The 16,306-nt window shown below is 39.0% G+C and overlaps 1 protein-coding gene across 9 annotated transcripts in view; it reads left to right on the top strand.

Annotated features, from left to right (window-relative positions):
• Window positions 1-16,306, top strand: part of PLEKHA1 (pleckstrin homology domain containing A1) — a 58,176-nt gene that overhangs the window by 26,556 nt on the left and 15,314 nt on the right. For 5 of the 9 annotated variants that reach the window (XM_036828338.1, XM_036828339.1, XM_036828334.1 and 2 more), the window contains exons 4-6: window positions 1,953-1,998; window positions 8,036-8,133; window positions 13,957-14,082. In XM_036828338.1, the coding sequence (XP_036684233.1) occupies window positions 1,953-1,998; window positions 8,036-8,133; window positions 13,957-14,082 (270 nt within the window). The remainder of the gene's footprint in view (window positions 1-1,952; window positions 1,999-8,035; window positions 8,134-13,956; window positions 14,083-16,306) is intronic. The other 4 variants (XM_036828341.1, XM_036828342.1, XM_036828340.1 and 1 more) reach the window with 2 other exon arrangements.

Genomic DNA, 16,306 nt, shown 5'->3' with positions numbered 1-16,306 from the left:
GGTTCTGTCTTTGGGAAATCTGGAGAAGATTTTTCTAAGTCTGTATTTATTTAAACTGTAATTTTTAATCTCATTACCTTTGTTTGTTCCTTTATGTTTTACTCTGAGGAAAATATGAACCATCTTCATGATAAAAGATGGGTTTTTTTCCCTCATTTGACTTTGTCTCTACTAGCTTGTTTTCTTGTTTGTTGATTTTTCTGGAATTTTTGCAATACTGTTTTTCTTTTCAGAAATTTAGATTTGGTATTAGGTAGTTTTTTCCCTCTTATTGTCTTTTCTTAGTGTTTTGGGAACTGAGATAGATGCTGAGGAACTACTTTTGTTTTACACAAAGTAATAAGCTCGATGATGACTTAAGATGAGATATGAAAAGTAGCAACTCAGTATGATTAATATGCATATACATACTATTATGCATACACTGAGATTTGTTAGCAAAGGTCTTCAACAGAAGAACAATTTACAAGTGTGCCTCTATTTAAAAGAAAGATATTTTGATAAATAAAAAGCTTTGTTATCAGCGTCATAATAGAACTATTCATTCTCATTGACCAAAAAAATTACATATTTAAAGAGAACCATTTTATGTTAAAGCCATATTATGTAAATTTGCAAAAGACAAATATTGTTGAAGTATATCTCAAGTGTTCCTGTAAATTTAAGACATTTAGTAATACTTCAGGGTATCTTACAGCCTAAATTCTATAGAGACTATCATTAGGAAGCAAGTGTAGAATTCCATTGTAGAATAAATTGTAGATAATTCCGGCCCCCACCTCCCCCTTTACTTGATTGCCTACAGTAAAGGTATACTACAATGTAAATATGCTGCCAGGGATCTTTGACTCTTAATGAAGTGATGTGGAAAGGCCTGTTTTATTGGAATAGGCAGTTGAGGTAGAAATTGCCCATGTGCCTGTATCTTTGCAATTGCTTGTTGCCTGGTTGTTTGAAAAATTAAGGTATTAACTCAGCAAAGAAGGCAGACTGACTGGCCAGCTGCATTCCCCTCCTCCATTGCTTCCTTTTTAAAATATAACCTTCCCTGTGTAGTTCTGTTAGGTTTCATCTCTGTCCCATAGCTTACTGAAGTTTGAATTGTACAGCTGGTACTCTACTTTAGACATGCCACTTTTTCCCCAGAATTTATTCCTGGAACAAATTTCATTGTGACTCAGTGCTCAATTTGTAGTTGAGATCAGTCAGGAACCCCAGACTTAGAATTCCTTCTGAAGGTACAGAACAGATGCTGCAGTTGTAAGTTCTAACACTGGGCAACAGCATGGCAACAGTCATGAATGGGCTTCCATGTGAGCTACTTTATTTAAAGGGCCAGCAGCAACCAGGTGCAACTAGTTGCTTCACCTTCTAAACGGAACCACGTGCTGCTTTTAGTAAAGGGCGGCCCCATTATCCTAGGGTATTTTAATGTACAAGTGGGGATCCAGTGCCATTTGGATTTCCTCATTGCAGGTTAATGCCTTCTGGATTTTTGGACTTTATTAAATATACAATCTCCCCCTTACCCACTGCCATTTCCTCATGCAGTTCACAGCTAATTTAGAAATATGCAATTTGGGAAGAATTCATAGTTTCTGTGGAGTATTCATTGAGGGTATTTTGAAAATTACATTAAACCAAAAATATGTGTATGTGTGACATAAAACTTAATGGTTTATTTTCAATTTCTTTGCACTACCTTTGAAGAAAAAACAATTTTGTTCAAAGAGAGCATGGAAGTATCATTTGTTTTAAACATCCTAAAGTTGGGACCCATATTCTAAATTTAATTTACAGTTCTTTTTCAGTTGCCTTAAAGTTTAATTTTAGATCTGTGTGCTAAATGTGTATGATTACTGGGAAATCATACATGTGGAATTCACATAGTGTTTAAGGTTGGTTATAGTAGCACATGAAGAAGTGAGTGATTCATCTCTCTTTCTTGTTAGGTTAGCGATGCAACTAAGCTAAGGCCAAAGGCTGAGTTCTGTTTTGGTGAGTAGCCATATTTTATACGTTAGTTATTTTAAGTTAGACTAATATAATTTCATCATATTGTAGGAAAAAACAGTCACAGAAAACCACACAACACAATCCTATAGGGTAAGGAATTACTCTAAGGCAAATTCCCTTGAAACTATCATCTGGTGAAGAAATAAAGCTGCTCCCCAACCCCTGAAGCCCCTTTCCTGTGTCCCATCCCAGTCACAACCTCCTCCCACTCAGCCCATGTGTAATCATTATCTAGACATTTATAGTGATCACATCCAGCGAGATTAATTTTAAACGCTCTACCTGATATTATTTGATATTCAATACTTAAATAATAGAAAGGATTTAGTTTGCAGCTTATGAGTAATGAGGAGCTTACAGTTTGGGGGTAGGGGTAGTTGAGGGTATTTGATTAAGTGCTCAGTGAACATTTAATGAATGTCTGGTATATGCAGTGTGCTTGCCATGGGGCTATGAGGTAATAAGAAGCAATTGCTGCCCTTAAGAATCTCACAGGCTGGCTGTCTCACAGACAGATACAGTACCAGGGAGTTATCATTGCATTTATCACAGGCGGTAGATAAAGCGATGTACGGTCTATTCAAGGAAGAGCTTCAGATCCTTTTTGGGGATCTTGGGAGTGAAGGGAGCCACACTGGATGAGACTAACCTGATCATCCTTTATCACTGGGGAGAAAAGATGGGAGGACCACTGGACAGAGGCGTGCAGGGGAGAAGAACAAGGTGTGTGCAGAGAACTGAACACTCAGTAAAGCTGGAGAGAATGGTGAGAGACTGAAAAGTAAAAAGACAGGAGTCGGGGTGTAATGTGTTCACAAGCGATTTTTTTTGTTTTATTTTCTGGAAAACGAGAGAAGAGAAATTAGAGAGCATCTAGAAAGTAGATATAAGGTGAAGGAAGTTTTTTTTTTTTGTATAGATAGGAGAGCTTGATGCAAGTACATTAGTTAAGTGGCTTTTGAACTGCTGTTCCTAACATAGAGCCTGCATTAGGGGGAAAGAGGAGGGATGAAGAACATCAAAAGGAAAAGCACAAGGACTCGGTGACTGGATATGTGGGAGTTGAAGGGAAGAGAGAGGTGTCAGGTAGGTTTGCTTCAAGGAAAGAAATGAGGGATCCAGGAGAGCAGGTTAGATAGGGTGAAATGTTCGGTAAGGTGTTTGAATGGTGGGGAAACGTCCAAATGGAAATATTCTGGTGACAGTAATTGAGGACTGGATGGAACTTGAAGATCAAGAATGGAGAACTTTAGAATCTGTTAAAATAGTGGGTGTACTTGAAGCTGGGAGAATCGATATGCTGTTAGAGAGTATGTTAGTGGACATTAGTGATGAAAGGGATGAAAATTAAGAGTTTCCAGCTGACATCAATAGGGACTATTTTACATTAAAGTAAAAAAGATACTTCCTGGGGTAGAATTGATGTTAAATTTCTTTGTTTTCTTTTGCTTGAAAAGGGCAGGTTTCTTCTGTAGGCAGTATGTTAGGGGTAGCATCCGATGGCAATCATATATGTCCAGTAAGAAAAATGTGATATGAGCAGGATGTAGTATATCTGTTCAGAGAATCCTCTATAATGCTTTTATCACCACTAAGAAACTAATAAAAAGTCATGTATTTATTACAAATTTATAATTTTTGGGTGCTAAATAGGAAAGTGCCTCAGAACCTTGTTGAATGGAAGGCTACTGGGGGCAAGTCAAGCGAGAGAGAACTTTATATTTTAGAGTGTATCATGTGTGTACTCTTGACAAGTCTTTAATGTAAAATCTCAAACATACAGTTTGAAGGGCTAGCAATATACAGTAAAAGATTTGATATTCAGTTATTGGGGTATTTAGAATGAGTGATTTTAGTTGAAACCAGAGATTAACATTAGTTATTTATTGGTCTGCCAACAGTTTATTGGTCCTTTACTATTAGAGGGAGTAAAGATTCATAAAATATTTGCCTTCAGAGAGAGGCACTGGCTTCTAAAATGGAACTACAGCTTCCATTCAAAATGGCAACATAAAGACTTTCCTTCCCTGTTTCCTCTCAGATTGCCCCCAAACAGTGAGAACAAGAAACATCCAAATCATCTTTGCTGAAACTAGCAGATTTCTATAATCCACAGTGTATAAAGATGGAAAGTGGATGGAGGAGGAGTAAATGACTTAACAGAGTAGAAGAGACCAGTGGAAGGTAGCTATTTCGACGTCCTGCCCCCACGCCAGCTCTGGATAGACTAGGTGTTGGCTCTGGTCTGGGGAAGCAGCAGGGAGGAGGGACCCAACACAGGGACTTTATTTGAGTGTCCATGTAGAAACAACCTCTGGTCCCTGCCTGCGTCTGGCTCCGGCAGGCAACCACCCTTCCCCCATCCCAGCAAGGAACGGCATGTGTAGTACCTCCAGAAATAGAATCGGTGAGGCTGTGTGCGTGGGGACAGTAGTCTCAGAGAAGGGGGGGATGAGGCATGAAATGGAAAATGGGAGGATTAAATGAAAAAGTCTGCACACTGAATGCAACTCTTTCCTGTGTCCAGGCCCAGAGCACCGGGCAGCCAGGTGGAGGTGGGGCAAGAATCTGAACACCCCAGAGAAGAGAGCCATAGGTACTGACAGCTGGGCATTTCTACCAGAGGAGCTTGCTGTACAGCCAAGCCCACCAGTCAGAAACCCTGCATACATTCAAGAGAGCTTCCAGTCTGTTTTTTGTTACCTTGTTTTTAAATATGGTACCAAAATGCAGTCCTGGTCTTGGCCAGCCCAGGATTGCATGACATTTGAGAAGGAAGAACTGTCAAATAGGAAAAAGAACATGAGACAATGCAAAACTCCGAAGAAAAAGTCAAAGAAAGCTAAAAATAAAACAAAGGTAGATAGTAGAAGAGAAATAAGAAAATTAAATTAGAGTTTCCATTAAGAAAGCCAACGTCTGACTAATAGAGAAGGAAAGGATAGAGAAAGAGTAGAGATAGAGAAAACGGGAGAAAATTGGCAAAGAAATATAATAAAACGTCTCATAACCATTTGATCCATAACCATATTTGAACCGTAACCAGTTGATCCTAGGTTGTGAAATGATTTTTGTTTGGAGTCAAGCTAATGTTTATGCTTCAGGTTTTATCCATTTGGTACATTAACTTTGATGGTAAAGACTTGAAATGAAATAAGGGAGTACTTAAGTGAAAAGATAGTAAGCACACAAGCCTCTGCTATGCATTCATTATACACAATGAAACCCTTGCTTTAAAAGCATGGAAACTTACAGGTTTCATACAGTTCATTATTATTATTATTATTAAAAGTTTTTTCCTTTCTTTCCCTGTCCACTGTTCTCCCAGCATTGCTAATATCAGTTTTTAGTAATTTGCTTTACATTTTCCACAATACTTCTTTACTTGGAAACCTCCAAGTGATGATGATGGTGATGATGATGATGATGAAGGTGATGAAGATGGTGAACAAGAATATCTGTTCTATCCCAGGCACTGTGCTAGTTTCTTTACACAGATCACCTCCACCCCCCCCCCCAAGGAAGGGATGGGTGGCATTCCATTTCATAGATGAGGAGAACAAGAGTCAGAGATTAAATTCATTTTACAAGATGGTATTGCTAGTAAGTGCATGAGCTAGTCAGGTCTGCCAACTCCAGGCTCTGATTTTCCCCCCTGTCGTATCGCTGTGCCTCTTCCTCCCATGAAATAATGCTTAAAGCACATGATGTTTTATTCAGACTGCAAAGTGTGCTGAGAGTCTTTGTAGAGGTATATTTGCCTCTCTTCTTTCCCTTCAGAGAGATCCTTATATAAATGTCATTTATTCAAAAATATGTGTATTAAGCACTTTATAGCAGGTGCAGTGTATTACCAAGAGCTTAGATTTTTGAAGTCTTGAGATGTTCTAGGTAGCTGCCCAAAACAACATTGAGGGGGAAAATAGCTGTTATGAGGAGAGCTCAGCTTCAGCCTGAGCTGGAAAAAGATTATGAAAGGATGCTTTACTGATTGTTAGAAATTAAAAACAGAAGCTATATATTGACATACATAATAGCTTAGTGAGTTACTAATTTATCTTAATTTATATTTATGACATTTATAATTTCTCCAATCTCTAGTAAGTGATAAAAGAACAGATTTATAGTGTGTTAAATTTCTTTAGGTCCAAACTAATTGATTTATAGCACTTCACAAGATAAGACTCTCATATCAATACAAGGAAGCTCTTGTTTAGTGTCTTGGTCTCAGTCTCAATTTCATAATCTTGTGTATTTGAGAAATAAGCTTTTTTCCCTTGAGGGTTTTCATTACCCCCTTCCCTTAGTCACATTCAACTGAGTGTTAGTATACCATTTAAAATTTTGATGGAGACTTTTGGAAGTTATTTGTATATTTCCAAAAAAAATTGCAACACTGTAGCTATTCAGATGCCTTAGCTCCTAGAATAATGTTTGTTTTTAAAAATGAATCATGTGATGTATAATTAATAAGCTTTAATTTGAACATTGACTAGTAGTTTGTCAACAACTGTATGCAAGTGTGCTTTGCTTTATAGAAGTCGGTAGTCACTAAAGGAGTATATGTAAATTAAATTGCATAAAAAGTTTCAAATGTATTAAGGTTATAAACATAAAGAAAATGCATAAGTGCTGGAAAAATAAAGCTGTTTATTTTTATAATCTTGAGTTGGAGAGACTTTCTTAATATGATGTGAAAGCTAGAATCATTAAAGGAGAAGGAAAAGAAAAAGATTGATAGACTGGTTCTGATTGATCAGAGATACCATGAACTAAGTGAAAAGACAAATGATAGACTGGGAAAAGTACTTGAGATAAAACAGAAAGGATTAATACAAAAGTTCTTATAAATCAGTAAAAAATAAATGAACAACTCGGGAGAAATTCGGGTAAATTCGGGTAATTCGGGTAAAGAAACAACTCAGAGAAATTCGGGTAAAGAAACTCGGGTAAAGAAAATAAACAGCTCACAAAACAGATGCAGGTGGCCAATAAACGTATAAAACTAATTTGTCTCAATAATCAGAGAAATTCATATTTAAACAAGGTATAAGTTTTCACCAGTTAGGTTGACAGAGAGTCAGGAAAACACACCACACTTGGCATTTCAAACCCAGGGCATTTGTTACAGGGAATTGGATAACCAGATGTTGAAAGGCTGAAGGAGCACAAAGGGAATGCTGAAGTAACCCACAAATTAGAACCTGCATGAAGCAGCTGCCATCCCCAGGGCTGGAGAGAGGAAAGGGAAGAGGTGGTCTTAGCAGCTCCTAGGACTTTGTGAGGGGACTGCAAGGCTGATGGAGGGAGCGAGCAGCAGAAGAGCCTGCAGCAGTGGCTGTTGTGTGTTGGCTGCTGCTGGAGGGAGACCAGCAAGGGCGGGAAGCTGCATGGGCGTCCCCTCCGCCACCTCCCTCCCACCTTCCGGTCTCCCGCCAGGAGCTCCCATCGGCAGAACATGGCCCATGCTGGCAAGGAAGTCTAGGAAGTCATGTCACAGAGCCTTGGGGCTGAAAACAAGAGGTACTGGTGAGGACTGTTAGACAAGATAGGCCTTTGGATACACTACTGGTAGGAATGTAAATGGATTCAGCCTTTGGAGAAGACAATTTACTAACATCTATAAAAATGTTAAATTTTCTTTGACCCAATAAGCCTATGTTAGGAAATTTATCCTATGCTAATGCTATCCCAAGTGTGGAGAAGTATATGTATATGTTTCATTGGGATATTTTATATAGTTTCAAAAATCAGAAATAGCCTAAATGTCCATCGATAGAGGATTGGCTAAATATATTGTGGTATTTTTACAGTTACTGGAAAACATGGCCATTAAAAATGAGAGTTCTACCTATGTTATTGAGTGATAAAAGCAGTATCATATATGGTCTAACATTTTGTCAAATTCAAGAGAGTCACAATACTGAAGCTAGCAAGGTTTTTCAGCTGCTGCAGACATAAATTTAGAGGTAACAAGTGCAAAATTTCATGTGTTGTAGTTTGTTTTGTCTCTCAACAGTTATGAATGCAGGGATGAGGAAATATTTCCTACAAGCCAATGATCAGCAGGACCTAGTAGAATGGGTAAATGTGTTGAACAAAGCTATAAAAATTACAGTAAGTATTTGTACTTTTTGTGTGAAAAAACTTTAATGTGTGGATGTGATCTTTACAGTTTGTAAAGATACCTACTGAGTGTCTTCAGCTTACCAACAGTTTGTCCCAGAGTTACTCAAAGTTTGTTTAAAAGACAGGTTATAATGTGAATGCATTTTCTTGTACATGGTAACTATTGGCCCTTAAAATCAGCCCATAGATGCCTTTTTAACCATTGTGCACCTAATAAGGGTCTATATTACTGTAGATTTAAAAAAAAATTATTTATGATACTTCTATTATTATTTTTTTTAACTTTAAAAAAAAATTTATTTTTGGCTGCGTCGGGTCTTAGTTGCAGCACACCGGATCTTCGCTTAGGCATGCAGGATCTTTCCTTGCAGCGCACGGGCTTCTATCTAGTTGTGGCGTGAGGGTTTTTTCTCTCTAGTTGTGGCGTGAGGGTTCCAGAGCACGTGGACTCTGTAGTTTGCGGCATGCAGGCTCTGTGGTTGAGGCACGCAAGTTCAGTAGTTGTGGCGCTTGGGCTTAGTTAACCCGCGTCATGTGGGACCTTAGTTCCCCAACCAGGGATCGAACCTGTGTCCCCTGCATTGGAAGGCAGATTCTTTACCACTGGACCACCAGGGAAGTCCCTTACTGTAGATTTTAACCACTCTTTACAGTAGTGTTTCTAGGGGAAAATGCATGTAGAGTTTTACCTTGAGGATATGTTTTTGCCCCCAGGGAAGATTAAGAGACTTCTGCCACCTACCCAGGGAACAGGAGTGGCATTCCGTCTCTCCTCTAAGCCGTGACTGGGACTGGCGTTAGGTAGGTAGGAGTTGAAGATAGGAGCGGGACAAGGCAGGCGAAGGGCTTAGAAATGACATATGGGGATAGGGACTGATCTGGAGAGCTGTGGCAAGCAGAGGGTCCTGCCTGCATGGTCCTTGAGGGGTTTGTCTCAGGCATCGCTTTTTTCCCTCCAGTTCCCGGGCACTTTTCTCCTGTGCTGTAGCTTCCTGCTTCCAACCTGGGCTTCTCTTCTTGGTTTTCTGATGAAATTAATATGTTTTGATTATTTATAGTGTGCCAGGCCTTGCACTGAAGGTTCTACCTAAAGTATCTGGAAAAGTGAGACTTAGAAGGATTGAGTAACTTTTATGGGTTAAATGGCTGGTAAGTTGTGGAGCCAGGAGCCACCCCATCTGCTTGACTCTGGAACCTAACCCTGAAGTGCAGCACCTCACTACTTCCTGAAAAAAAGAGCCTCCTTCCTTACTCTTTGACTCTCAAGCAGAAAACAAACTTTGGGGAGAGTTTACTACTGCTGCTGATGAGCAAGTAGGCAGGAACTGTTCCCTGATGAAGCCTCTCCTTCCCTTTCTCCTCTTTACACACTAGTGGAGAAAACACACACAGCAGGCCCGCATGGGAAGTGTGGGCAAGGAGGTCCGGTGTGAGATTTGTGTAAATTGAAGTGTATTTTTACTAAAATGAGGTTATTTACTGACCCTAAACGACTTACTCTTTAAAAACATATTCCCTGACAGTCAGCATATGTTCGTTTCCATTTAAATAAATGATTCCGTATTTATAACACAGCACAATAAAGAGTTAATATAATTAAAGCTGTTCTCAGAGTTAAGTCGATTTTTTATCTTGCACCAGAACAGCTTGTTACCACATGACAGAAAATGGCCACGCGCTGCGTCTCATCTGTACGTGGGGCAGCAGTTATTTTAGGTTCATGCCGTTTCAGGAAAGCAATTTTTTAAACTGATTCAGAAGTACATTTTCTTAAAAGGTTCTAACTGATTGTTTTTGACTCCTAATAAATAAATATTCCCTATTTGGAAAATTTCTTTAGAACGACAATATGTAGTAGCTTTACTGAATTAATCTGTTTTTTTACATTTGCAATGATAAGCAGCACTGGTTTCTTAGAGCTTTAAGAGAAAAAGTAGTGAATGGTCTCAGGCTTTTTACCATTTGGGAGGTTCTTGAATTGCTGTATCTAATTTATTAATGGTATGAAACCATCTTACACAAGTGACACTTTAAGCTTATTCAAATGCAAGGGAAACTGATTAGGAATTGGGTAATGTTTCAAAGTATGTGGACTTTTAAATAGCTCTTGTGGTCTTGCAGCTGTTACATGTTGAAATTTTTATAGTTTTTAAGATAAATCTGTTGATACTTGTGTTTTTATAATTCACATTTAGAAAATATAAATTTAAGATATAGAAATCCATAGCCAGTCAACTATAACTATATTAAAGTGAGTATAGAATTGATAGCACTTACTAAAAATCGGTTTTATATAGCTACACATTAACTCATGGAATAGCAATGAAAGAATTTCCCATGCTTTAATAAGATACATTTTTAACTTTATTCTTCAAAAAATCTTACCAGTTTTAATTGCATATGCATTTTACACATTTAAGTGCAGAATCTTTAATTTGTCATACTTTACTATGGAAATTGCTGGTGATTTACATGTAGATTTCTTTGAATATTTCAAGTCTACATTTTAATATATGTGCAGTTTACCTTTCTGTGGAGTCACTCCAAATGACATTTTGGTGAACCTAAGTAATTTAGTAGTCTGCTGAGTACAATGTAATATATAAACTCAAAAGTTTTGGAAATCCAAAATTAGATTTTGGAGGTATGTGGTTTCAGAATAGAGGTCATTAGAGGGCAGTGGGTAAGGGAATGGTGATTATTTATCTACTTACTAATTATAGTACCTTGCCATCTTAATGGACCATCATCCAACACCATAGTTTATGGCTTTCCTTACTTTCATGAAGTCTTTGTTGAGTGTGTGTTGGTGGCTACCATTAAAAAATTTTCCCCCTATTTAAAAAAAAGAGAGAGCAATAGTAGAGGAACGAACCCTGAAGGAAGTATTGATGACTAGAGTTTGGAAAATCAAATCTTTTTTTTTTTTTAAATAAATTTATTTATTTTATTTATTTATTTTTGGCCGCGTTGGGTCTTCGTTGCTGCGTGCGGGCTTTCTCTAGTTGCGGCGAGCGGGGGCTACTCTTCGTTGCGGTGCACGGGCTTCTCATTGCTGTGGCTTCTCTTGTTGCAGAGCACGGGCTCTAGGCACGCAGGCTTTAGTAGTTGTGGCTCGCGGGCTCAGTAGTTGTAGCTCATGGCTCTAGAGCGCAGGCTCAGTAGCTGTGGCACAAGGGCTTAACTACTCCGGGGCATGTGGGATCTTCCTGGACCAGGGCTCGAACCCGTGACCCCTGCATTGGCAGGTGGATTCTTAATCGCTGTGCCACTAGGGAAGCCCTCAATATTAGATTTTAATCTAAAAATTAATGTTTTTAAATTACGGCCAAAATTCTACACTTTTTTTTTAATTGACAACTGGGAGTAGACAGAATAAGCTGAATACAGGACTTTAGTCTTAACAAAAGTATGTGGCCCAAAGTATAAGGCCTTATACTTGTGGTTTTCAGCCTGCAGGTCGTGGGTAGAGCCCTCAGAAAGATCCTAACACCCAAGAGTTTGTTCTTGAATGTTTTAGGTTTCAGTCTTTAAGCCCTGCCATTATTCTCCATTTTGTTCATCTATTCTCTAGTCATCTTTACCTTTTCTTTTTCTGCTATTAGAATTTCCTACTGTTAGGATCATGTGCAAATGCTTGCCAAAAATACATTCAAATCTCTCACAAAACAACAATCAGAACAATAAAGGATAGGGAAGCAAGGGAGAGGGAAAAAAGGCAATAGGCAATGAAACCAAGCATGTTCAGTGTCTTTGACATTTGCCATCTGTCTAGGGAGGTCACTTTTCTGATTCTCATTAAACAGTTGCCTGACTGGCTTTTTTGGTCCTGAAAATATGTTTATTTTAATGACTGTATTGAGACTAACTTTTCATTCAGAATTTTTAAGGGAGTTACTATATTCATGGGTATTTTGCATATATTTTTCTTGTTCTTAGGGAATAAAATGTTTACAATTTAGATAATTTTTATTATAAAATGCAATTCTAAGTTAATTGTTGAACTGTAACATTGGAATTACGCTATACTTAGCATTTTATTTTATTATAAGGACAAATCAGAAGCAGTAGGTTTAACAGCATAGGCAAGGATTTTTAATATACTGTCATTTCTAGAAGAAAAATGCAAAAACCAATGTAAATTTTAGTATATTTTTAGGGTGATATTAAAGGTATTTTTTAGGATATTCTCGTGTATGATTAAATCCTCAACTTCTTGAGAGGGAATAGCCACTTTTTATATGGGTCACCTTTTAACAGCACATTTCAGCTAATACATAAGTTGAATAGATAATTCTGTCTCTGGTTTCAAATTCTTTTAATGCTATTTTCTGTTCTTAAGGATAACTTGGCCACATTGTCAAAATAATTGAAATACATGATACTGTTCATTAGAAAACACTGGGACTTCCTTAGCAAATTGTTTCTGGGTGCAGTGAACTTTATAGCCCTTTCATTCTTAAGTATTTTTACAAATCTCGTCAAGTAAAATTCTGCCCATTATCATATTGCCTTTAAAAAGCACTCCAAAATGAGCAACCTCTTAGAAAAAAACTCTTAGAAGAATTCAGGCTTTCCCCTCCAGAATTCATTTCTCTTCTCTGCCTTTCTTGTTTCCTTCTTTCTTTCGTTACTTTTTTTTTTAAACTTAAAAAATTTTTTTTAATTTTTATTTATTTGTTTTTGGTTGCATTGTGTCTTCATTGCTGCACATGGGCTTTCTCTAGTTGCAGTGAGTGGGGGCTACTCTTAGTTGTGGTGCGTGAGCTTCTCATTGCGGTGGCTTCTCTTGTTGCAGAGCACGGGCTCTAGGCGTACAGGCTCAGTAGTTGTGGCGCACGGGCTTAGTCGCTCTGTGGCACGTGGGATCTTCCCGGACAAGGGCTCAAACCCATGTCCCCTGCATTGGCAGGCGGATTCTTAACCCTGTGCCACGAGGGAAGCCCCCTTTCTTTTGTTTCTGCCCACGACTGGTATTGTAGTTCAAATATGGAGAGAGGGAGGAGGGTTGGCCTAAGGCCTGGGGAGAGAGTCATTAGGGGAAGCATCTAAAGGGACAGGATCCCCTGTCCTCGGGATGTTGCAAAATCTTGGGCAGGAATGGAGGAAAGGGAAAGGTAACAGCACAGAGATGTAATGCAATGTCAAGTGCTCTGATAAACTAGGGATGTAGTATAGTGGTTAAGTGTAGAAGAGAGTTACACAAACTTAGCTAGAACGTGGAACAGCCAGGATCTAAACTTAATGTTCCTGGGACTTCCCTGGTGACACAGTGGATGACACTCTGTACTCCCAATGCAGGGGGCCTGGGTTCAATCCTTGGTCAGGGAATTAGATCCCACGTGCATGCCGCAAATAAGAGTTCGCATGCCACAACTAAGGAGCCCACGTGCTGCAACTAAAGAGCTGGCAAGCCGCAACTAAGGAGCCCACCTGCTGCAACCAAGACCCAGAGCAACCAAATTAATTGATTAAAAAAAAAATTATGTTCCCTAATGCCCCTGAGCCTGTTTTCTTACTGCTACGGTGGCGATGCTCCCCCTATGCATAGGGTTGACAGGAGGGTTAAATGGGAAAATATATGAAATAGTACCTGCCCAAGTAAGCACTCAGTAAATGATGGCTGTGTCATAAAGTATTACTGTAAAAGAAAAATTAGTATGAGAAATTAAAGGGGTATATACATATACTAAAAATAATTTTTATATATGCCGATTATATATAAATTGATGATCAGTTGGAAATTCTGTGATAAAAAGGGTCTCATATATAATGCTTGTTGCAAAATGATTCATTGACTTATTATCTTAGGTACCAAAGCAGTCAGACTCACAACCTCATTCTGATAACCCAAGTCGCCAAGGTGAATGTGGAAAGAAGCAAGTGTCTTACAGAACTGACATTGTTGGTGGTGTGCCCATCATTACCCCAACTCAGGTAATAAATTAATTCTTCTATCGTGTGATGGTTTAACTACTGCATATTGATTTTTGTATTGCTATCAAAAGTCAAAGAGTACATCTTTACTGAATTAATGCAATAATTAATACAAAAATTTTATATTTATTTCTTATTTCAGAAGTATGTTTTTATTGTAAAATATGTGGAAAGCATAGATAAACAACATTCAACACTTTTCATGTTTTCTTCTGAGCCTTTCTTCTGTGTACTTTTGCCCCTAGAAATGGGGATACTTTGTAAACAGCTTTTTTCACTTACATCTCAAACATTTTCCAAGTCATCAAAAATTATTTCATGTCATTTTTCATGACTGTGTAGTAGTTTTGCCATGAATTTATTATAAATTACAAGCCCTCTGTTGTTGGACAGAGTTCTTTTTCCTCTGTCTTTCCTTTTTTCTTTTACAAATAATGTAAGTGTTGTAGGAAGGGGGACCCCTTCCAGGCCCCAAGAGTAGGCTCTTGTCTAACACCCAGAAATGAATTGTCTGAGGAGACACACGTGCTGACAAAGCAAGAAACTTTATTGGGAGGGGGCGCCCAGGCGGAGAGCGGCAGGGTAAGGGAACCCAGAAGAACTGCTCTGCTATGTGGCTCACAGTCTCGGGTTTTATGGTGATGGGGTTAGTTTCAGGTTGTCTCTGGCCAATCACTCTGACTCAGGGTTCTTCCTGGTGGCGCGCGCATTGCTCAGCCAAGATGAATTCCAGTGAGAAGGATTCTGGGAGGTTGGTAGGGTATACGGACTGGCGTCTCCTCTCTCCTTTTGACATTTCCCGAATTCTTCTGGTTGGTGGTAGCTTGTTAGTTCTGTGTTCCATACCAGGACCTCCTGTTGTAAGATAACTCATGCAAGTGGTTACTATCGTGCCTGGCCAAGGTGGGCGGTTTTGGTCAGTGGCTCCCCTAACATAAGTAGGAAAAACCCACTCTTCCTCCTGTGTTTCTCCTGTACTCTCACACTGCTACACTCACAACACTTCTGACACGAGATGAGTGGGTTTTTTCCCCTACACAAGCAATGCTGTGACACCAGCTGGGTGTCCGACAGTTTAACTCAATTCTGACACTGCCTATCTGGATCCCACAGGTGAAGGGCTCAGTCCCCCAAGACTGCCCCTCCACCCCCTTCAGATGTCAGTCGTAAGTCCACGTTGTTACCTGTGCTTCTGACTGATGGGCTATAAATTCGAGGTTCCTGTGGCCCCCTTATTGGGTTCAATTAGTTTGCTAAAGCAGCTCACAGAACTTAGGAAAACAGTTTAATTACTGTATACCTGTTTATTGTAAAAGGATATGATAAAGGATACAGATGAACATCCAGATAGAAGAGGTGTGTAGGGCAAGGTATGTGGGAAGGGGTGTGGAGCTTCCGTGCCTTCTTTGGGCGCACCACTCTCCCGGTACCTCCATGAATTCACTAACGCAGAAGCTTTCCGAATTCCATATTGTAGGGGTTTTATGGAGGCGTCGTCACGTAGGCATGATTGTTCATCCCCTCTGTTTCCAGCCCTCTCCCCTCTCTAGAGAGCAGGGAATGGGGCTGAAAATTCCAAGCCTTTAATCATGACTTGGTCTTTCTGGTGACTATCCCCCATTCAGGAGTCCACCAAGAGTCACCTTATTAGAACAAAAGACATGCTGTCACCCAGGAAGTTCCAAGGGATTTATGAACTCTTTGTCAGGAAGCAGGGTCGAAGACCAAATATTAGAACAAAAGATGCTTCTAGTGCTCTTGTCACTTAGGAAATTGCAAGGGTTTTAGGAGCTCTGTGCCAGGAAGGGTGGGGCAGGTGGGGGGAACGAGATATTTTCCATTATCTCGTAAATGCTTTGATGAACATGCTTGTAGCATAAACTTTAGAGCCATAGATAATATTTTTTAAAGGATAAACTCCTGGAGAGAAAATTGCCAAGTCAAAGTGTTTGTAAATACGTGTAATTTTTTAAACCTGTTTTTCTACAACCTGGCCTAGATGAACTAAACAGAGGACTGGAATTTTGAGTCAGTTCTATCCCCAAAGTACCGGTATGCTGAGTTAATTCTTACTCTTGGGTATTATGGAAAATATAAATTTATTTTAAAGTTTTTGATGAAATTAAAACTTGTATGCACTTAAATTTCTTGGATTGCTATTAAGTGAATGAGTTTGTAATGCAAATTAAATTACTAGCAGTTGAGAAACTAAGAATTTTAAGGC

The sequence above is a fragment of the Balaenoptera musculus genome, chromosome 16 (assembly GCF_009873245.2).
Source record: "Balaenoptera musculus isolate JJ_BM4_2016_0621 chromosome 16, mBalMus1.pri.v3, whole genome shotgun sequence".
Classification (NCBI taxonomy): domain Eukaryota; kingdom Metazoa; phylum Chordata; class Mammalia; order Artiodactyla; family Balaenopteridae; genus Balaenoptera; species Balaenoptera musculus.
This window is presented reverse-complemented; position numbering and strand designations above follow the sequence as displayed.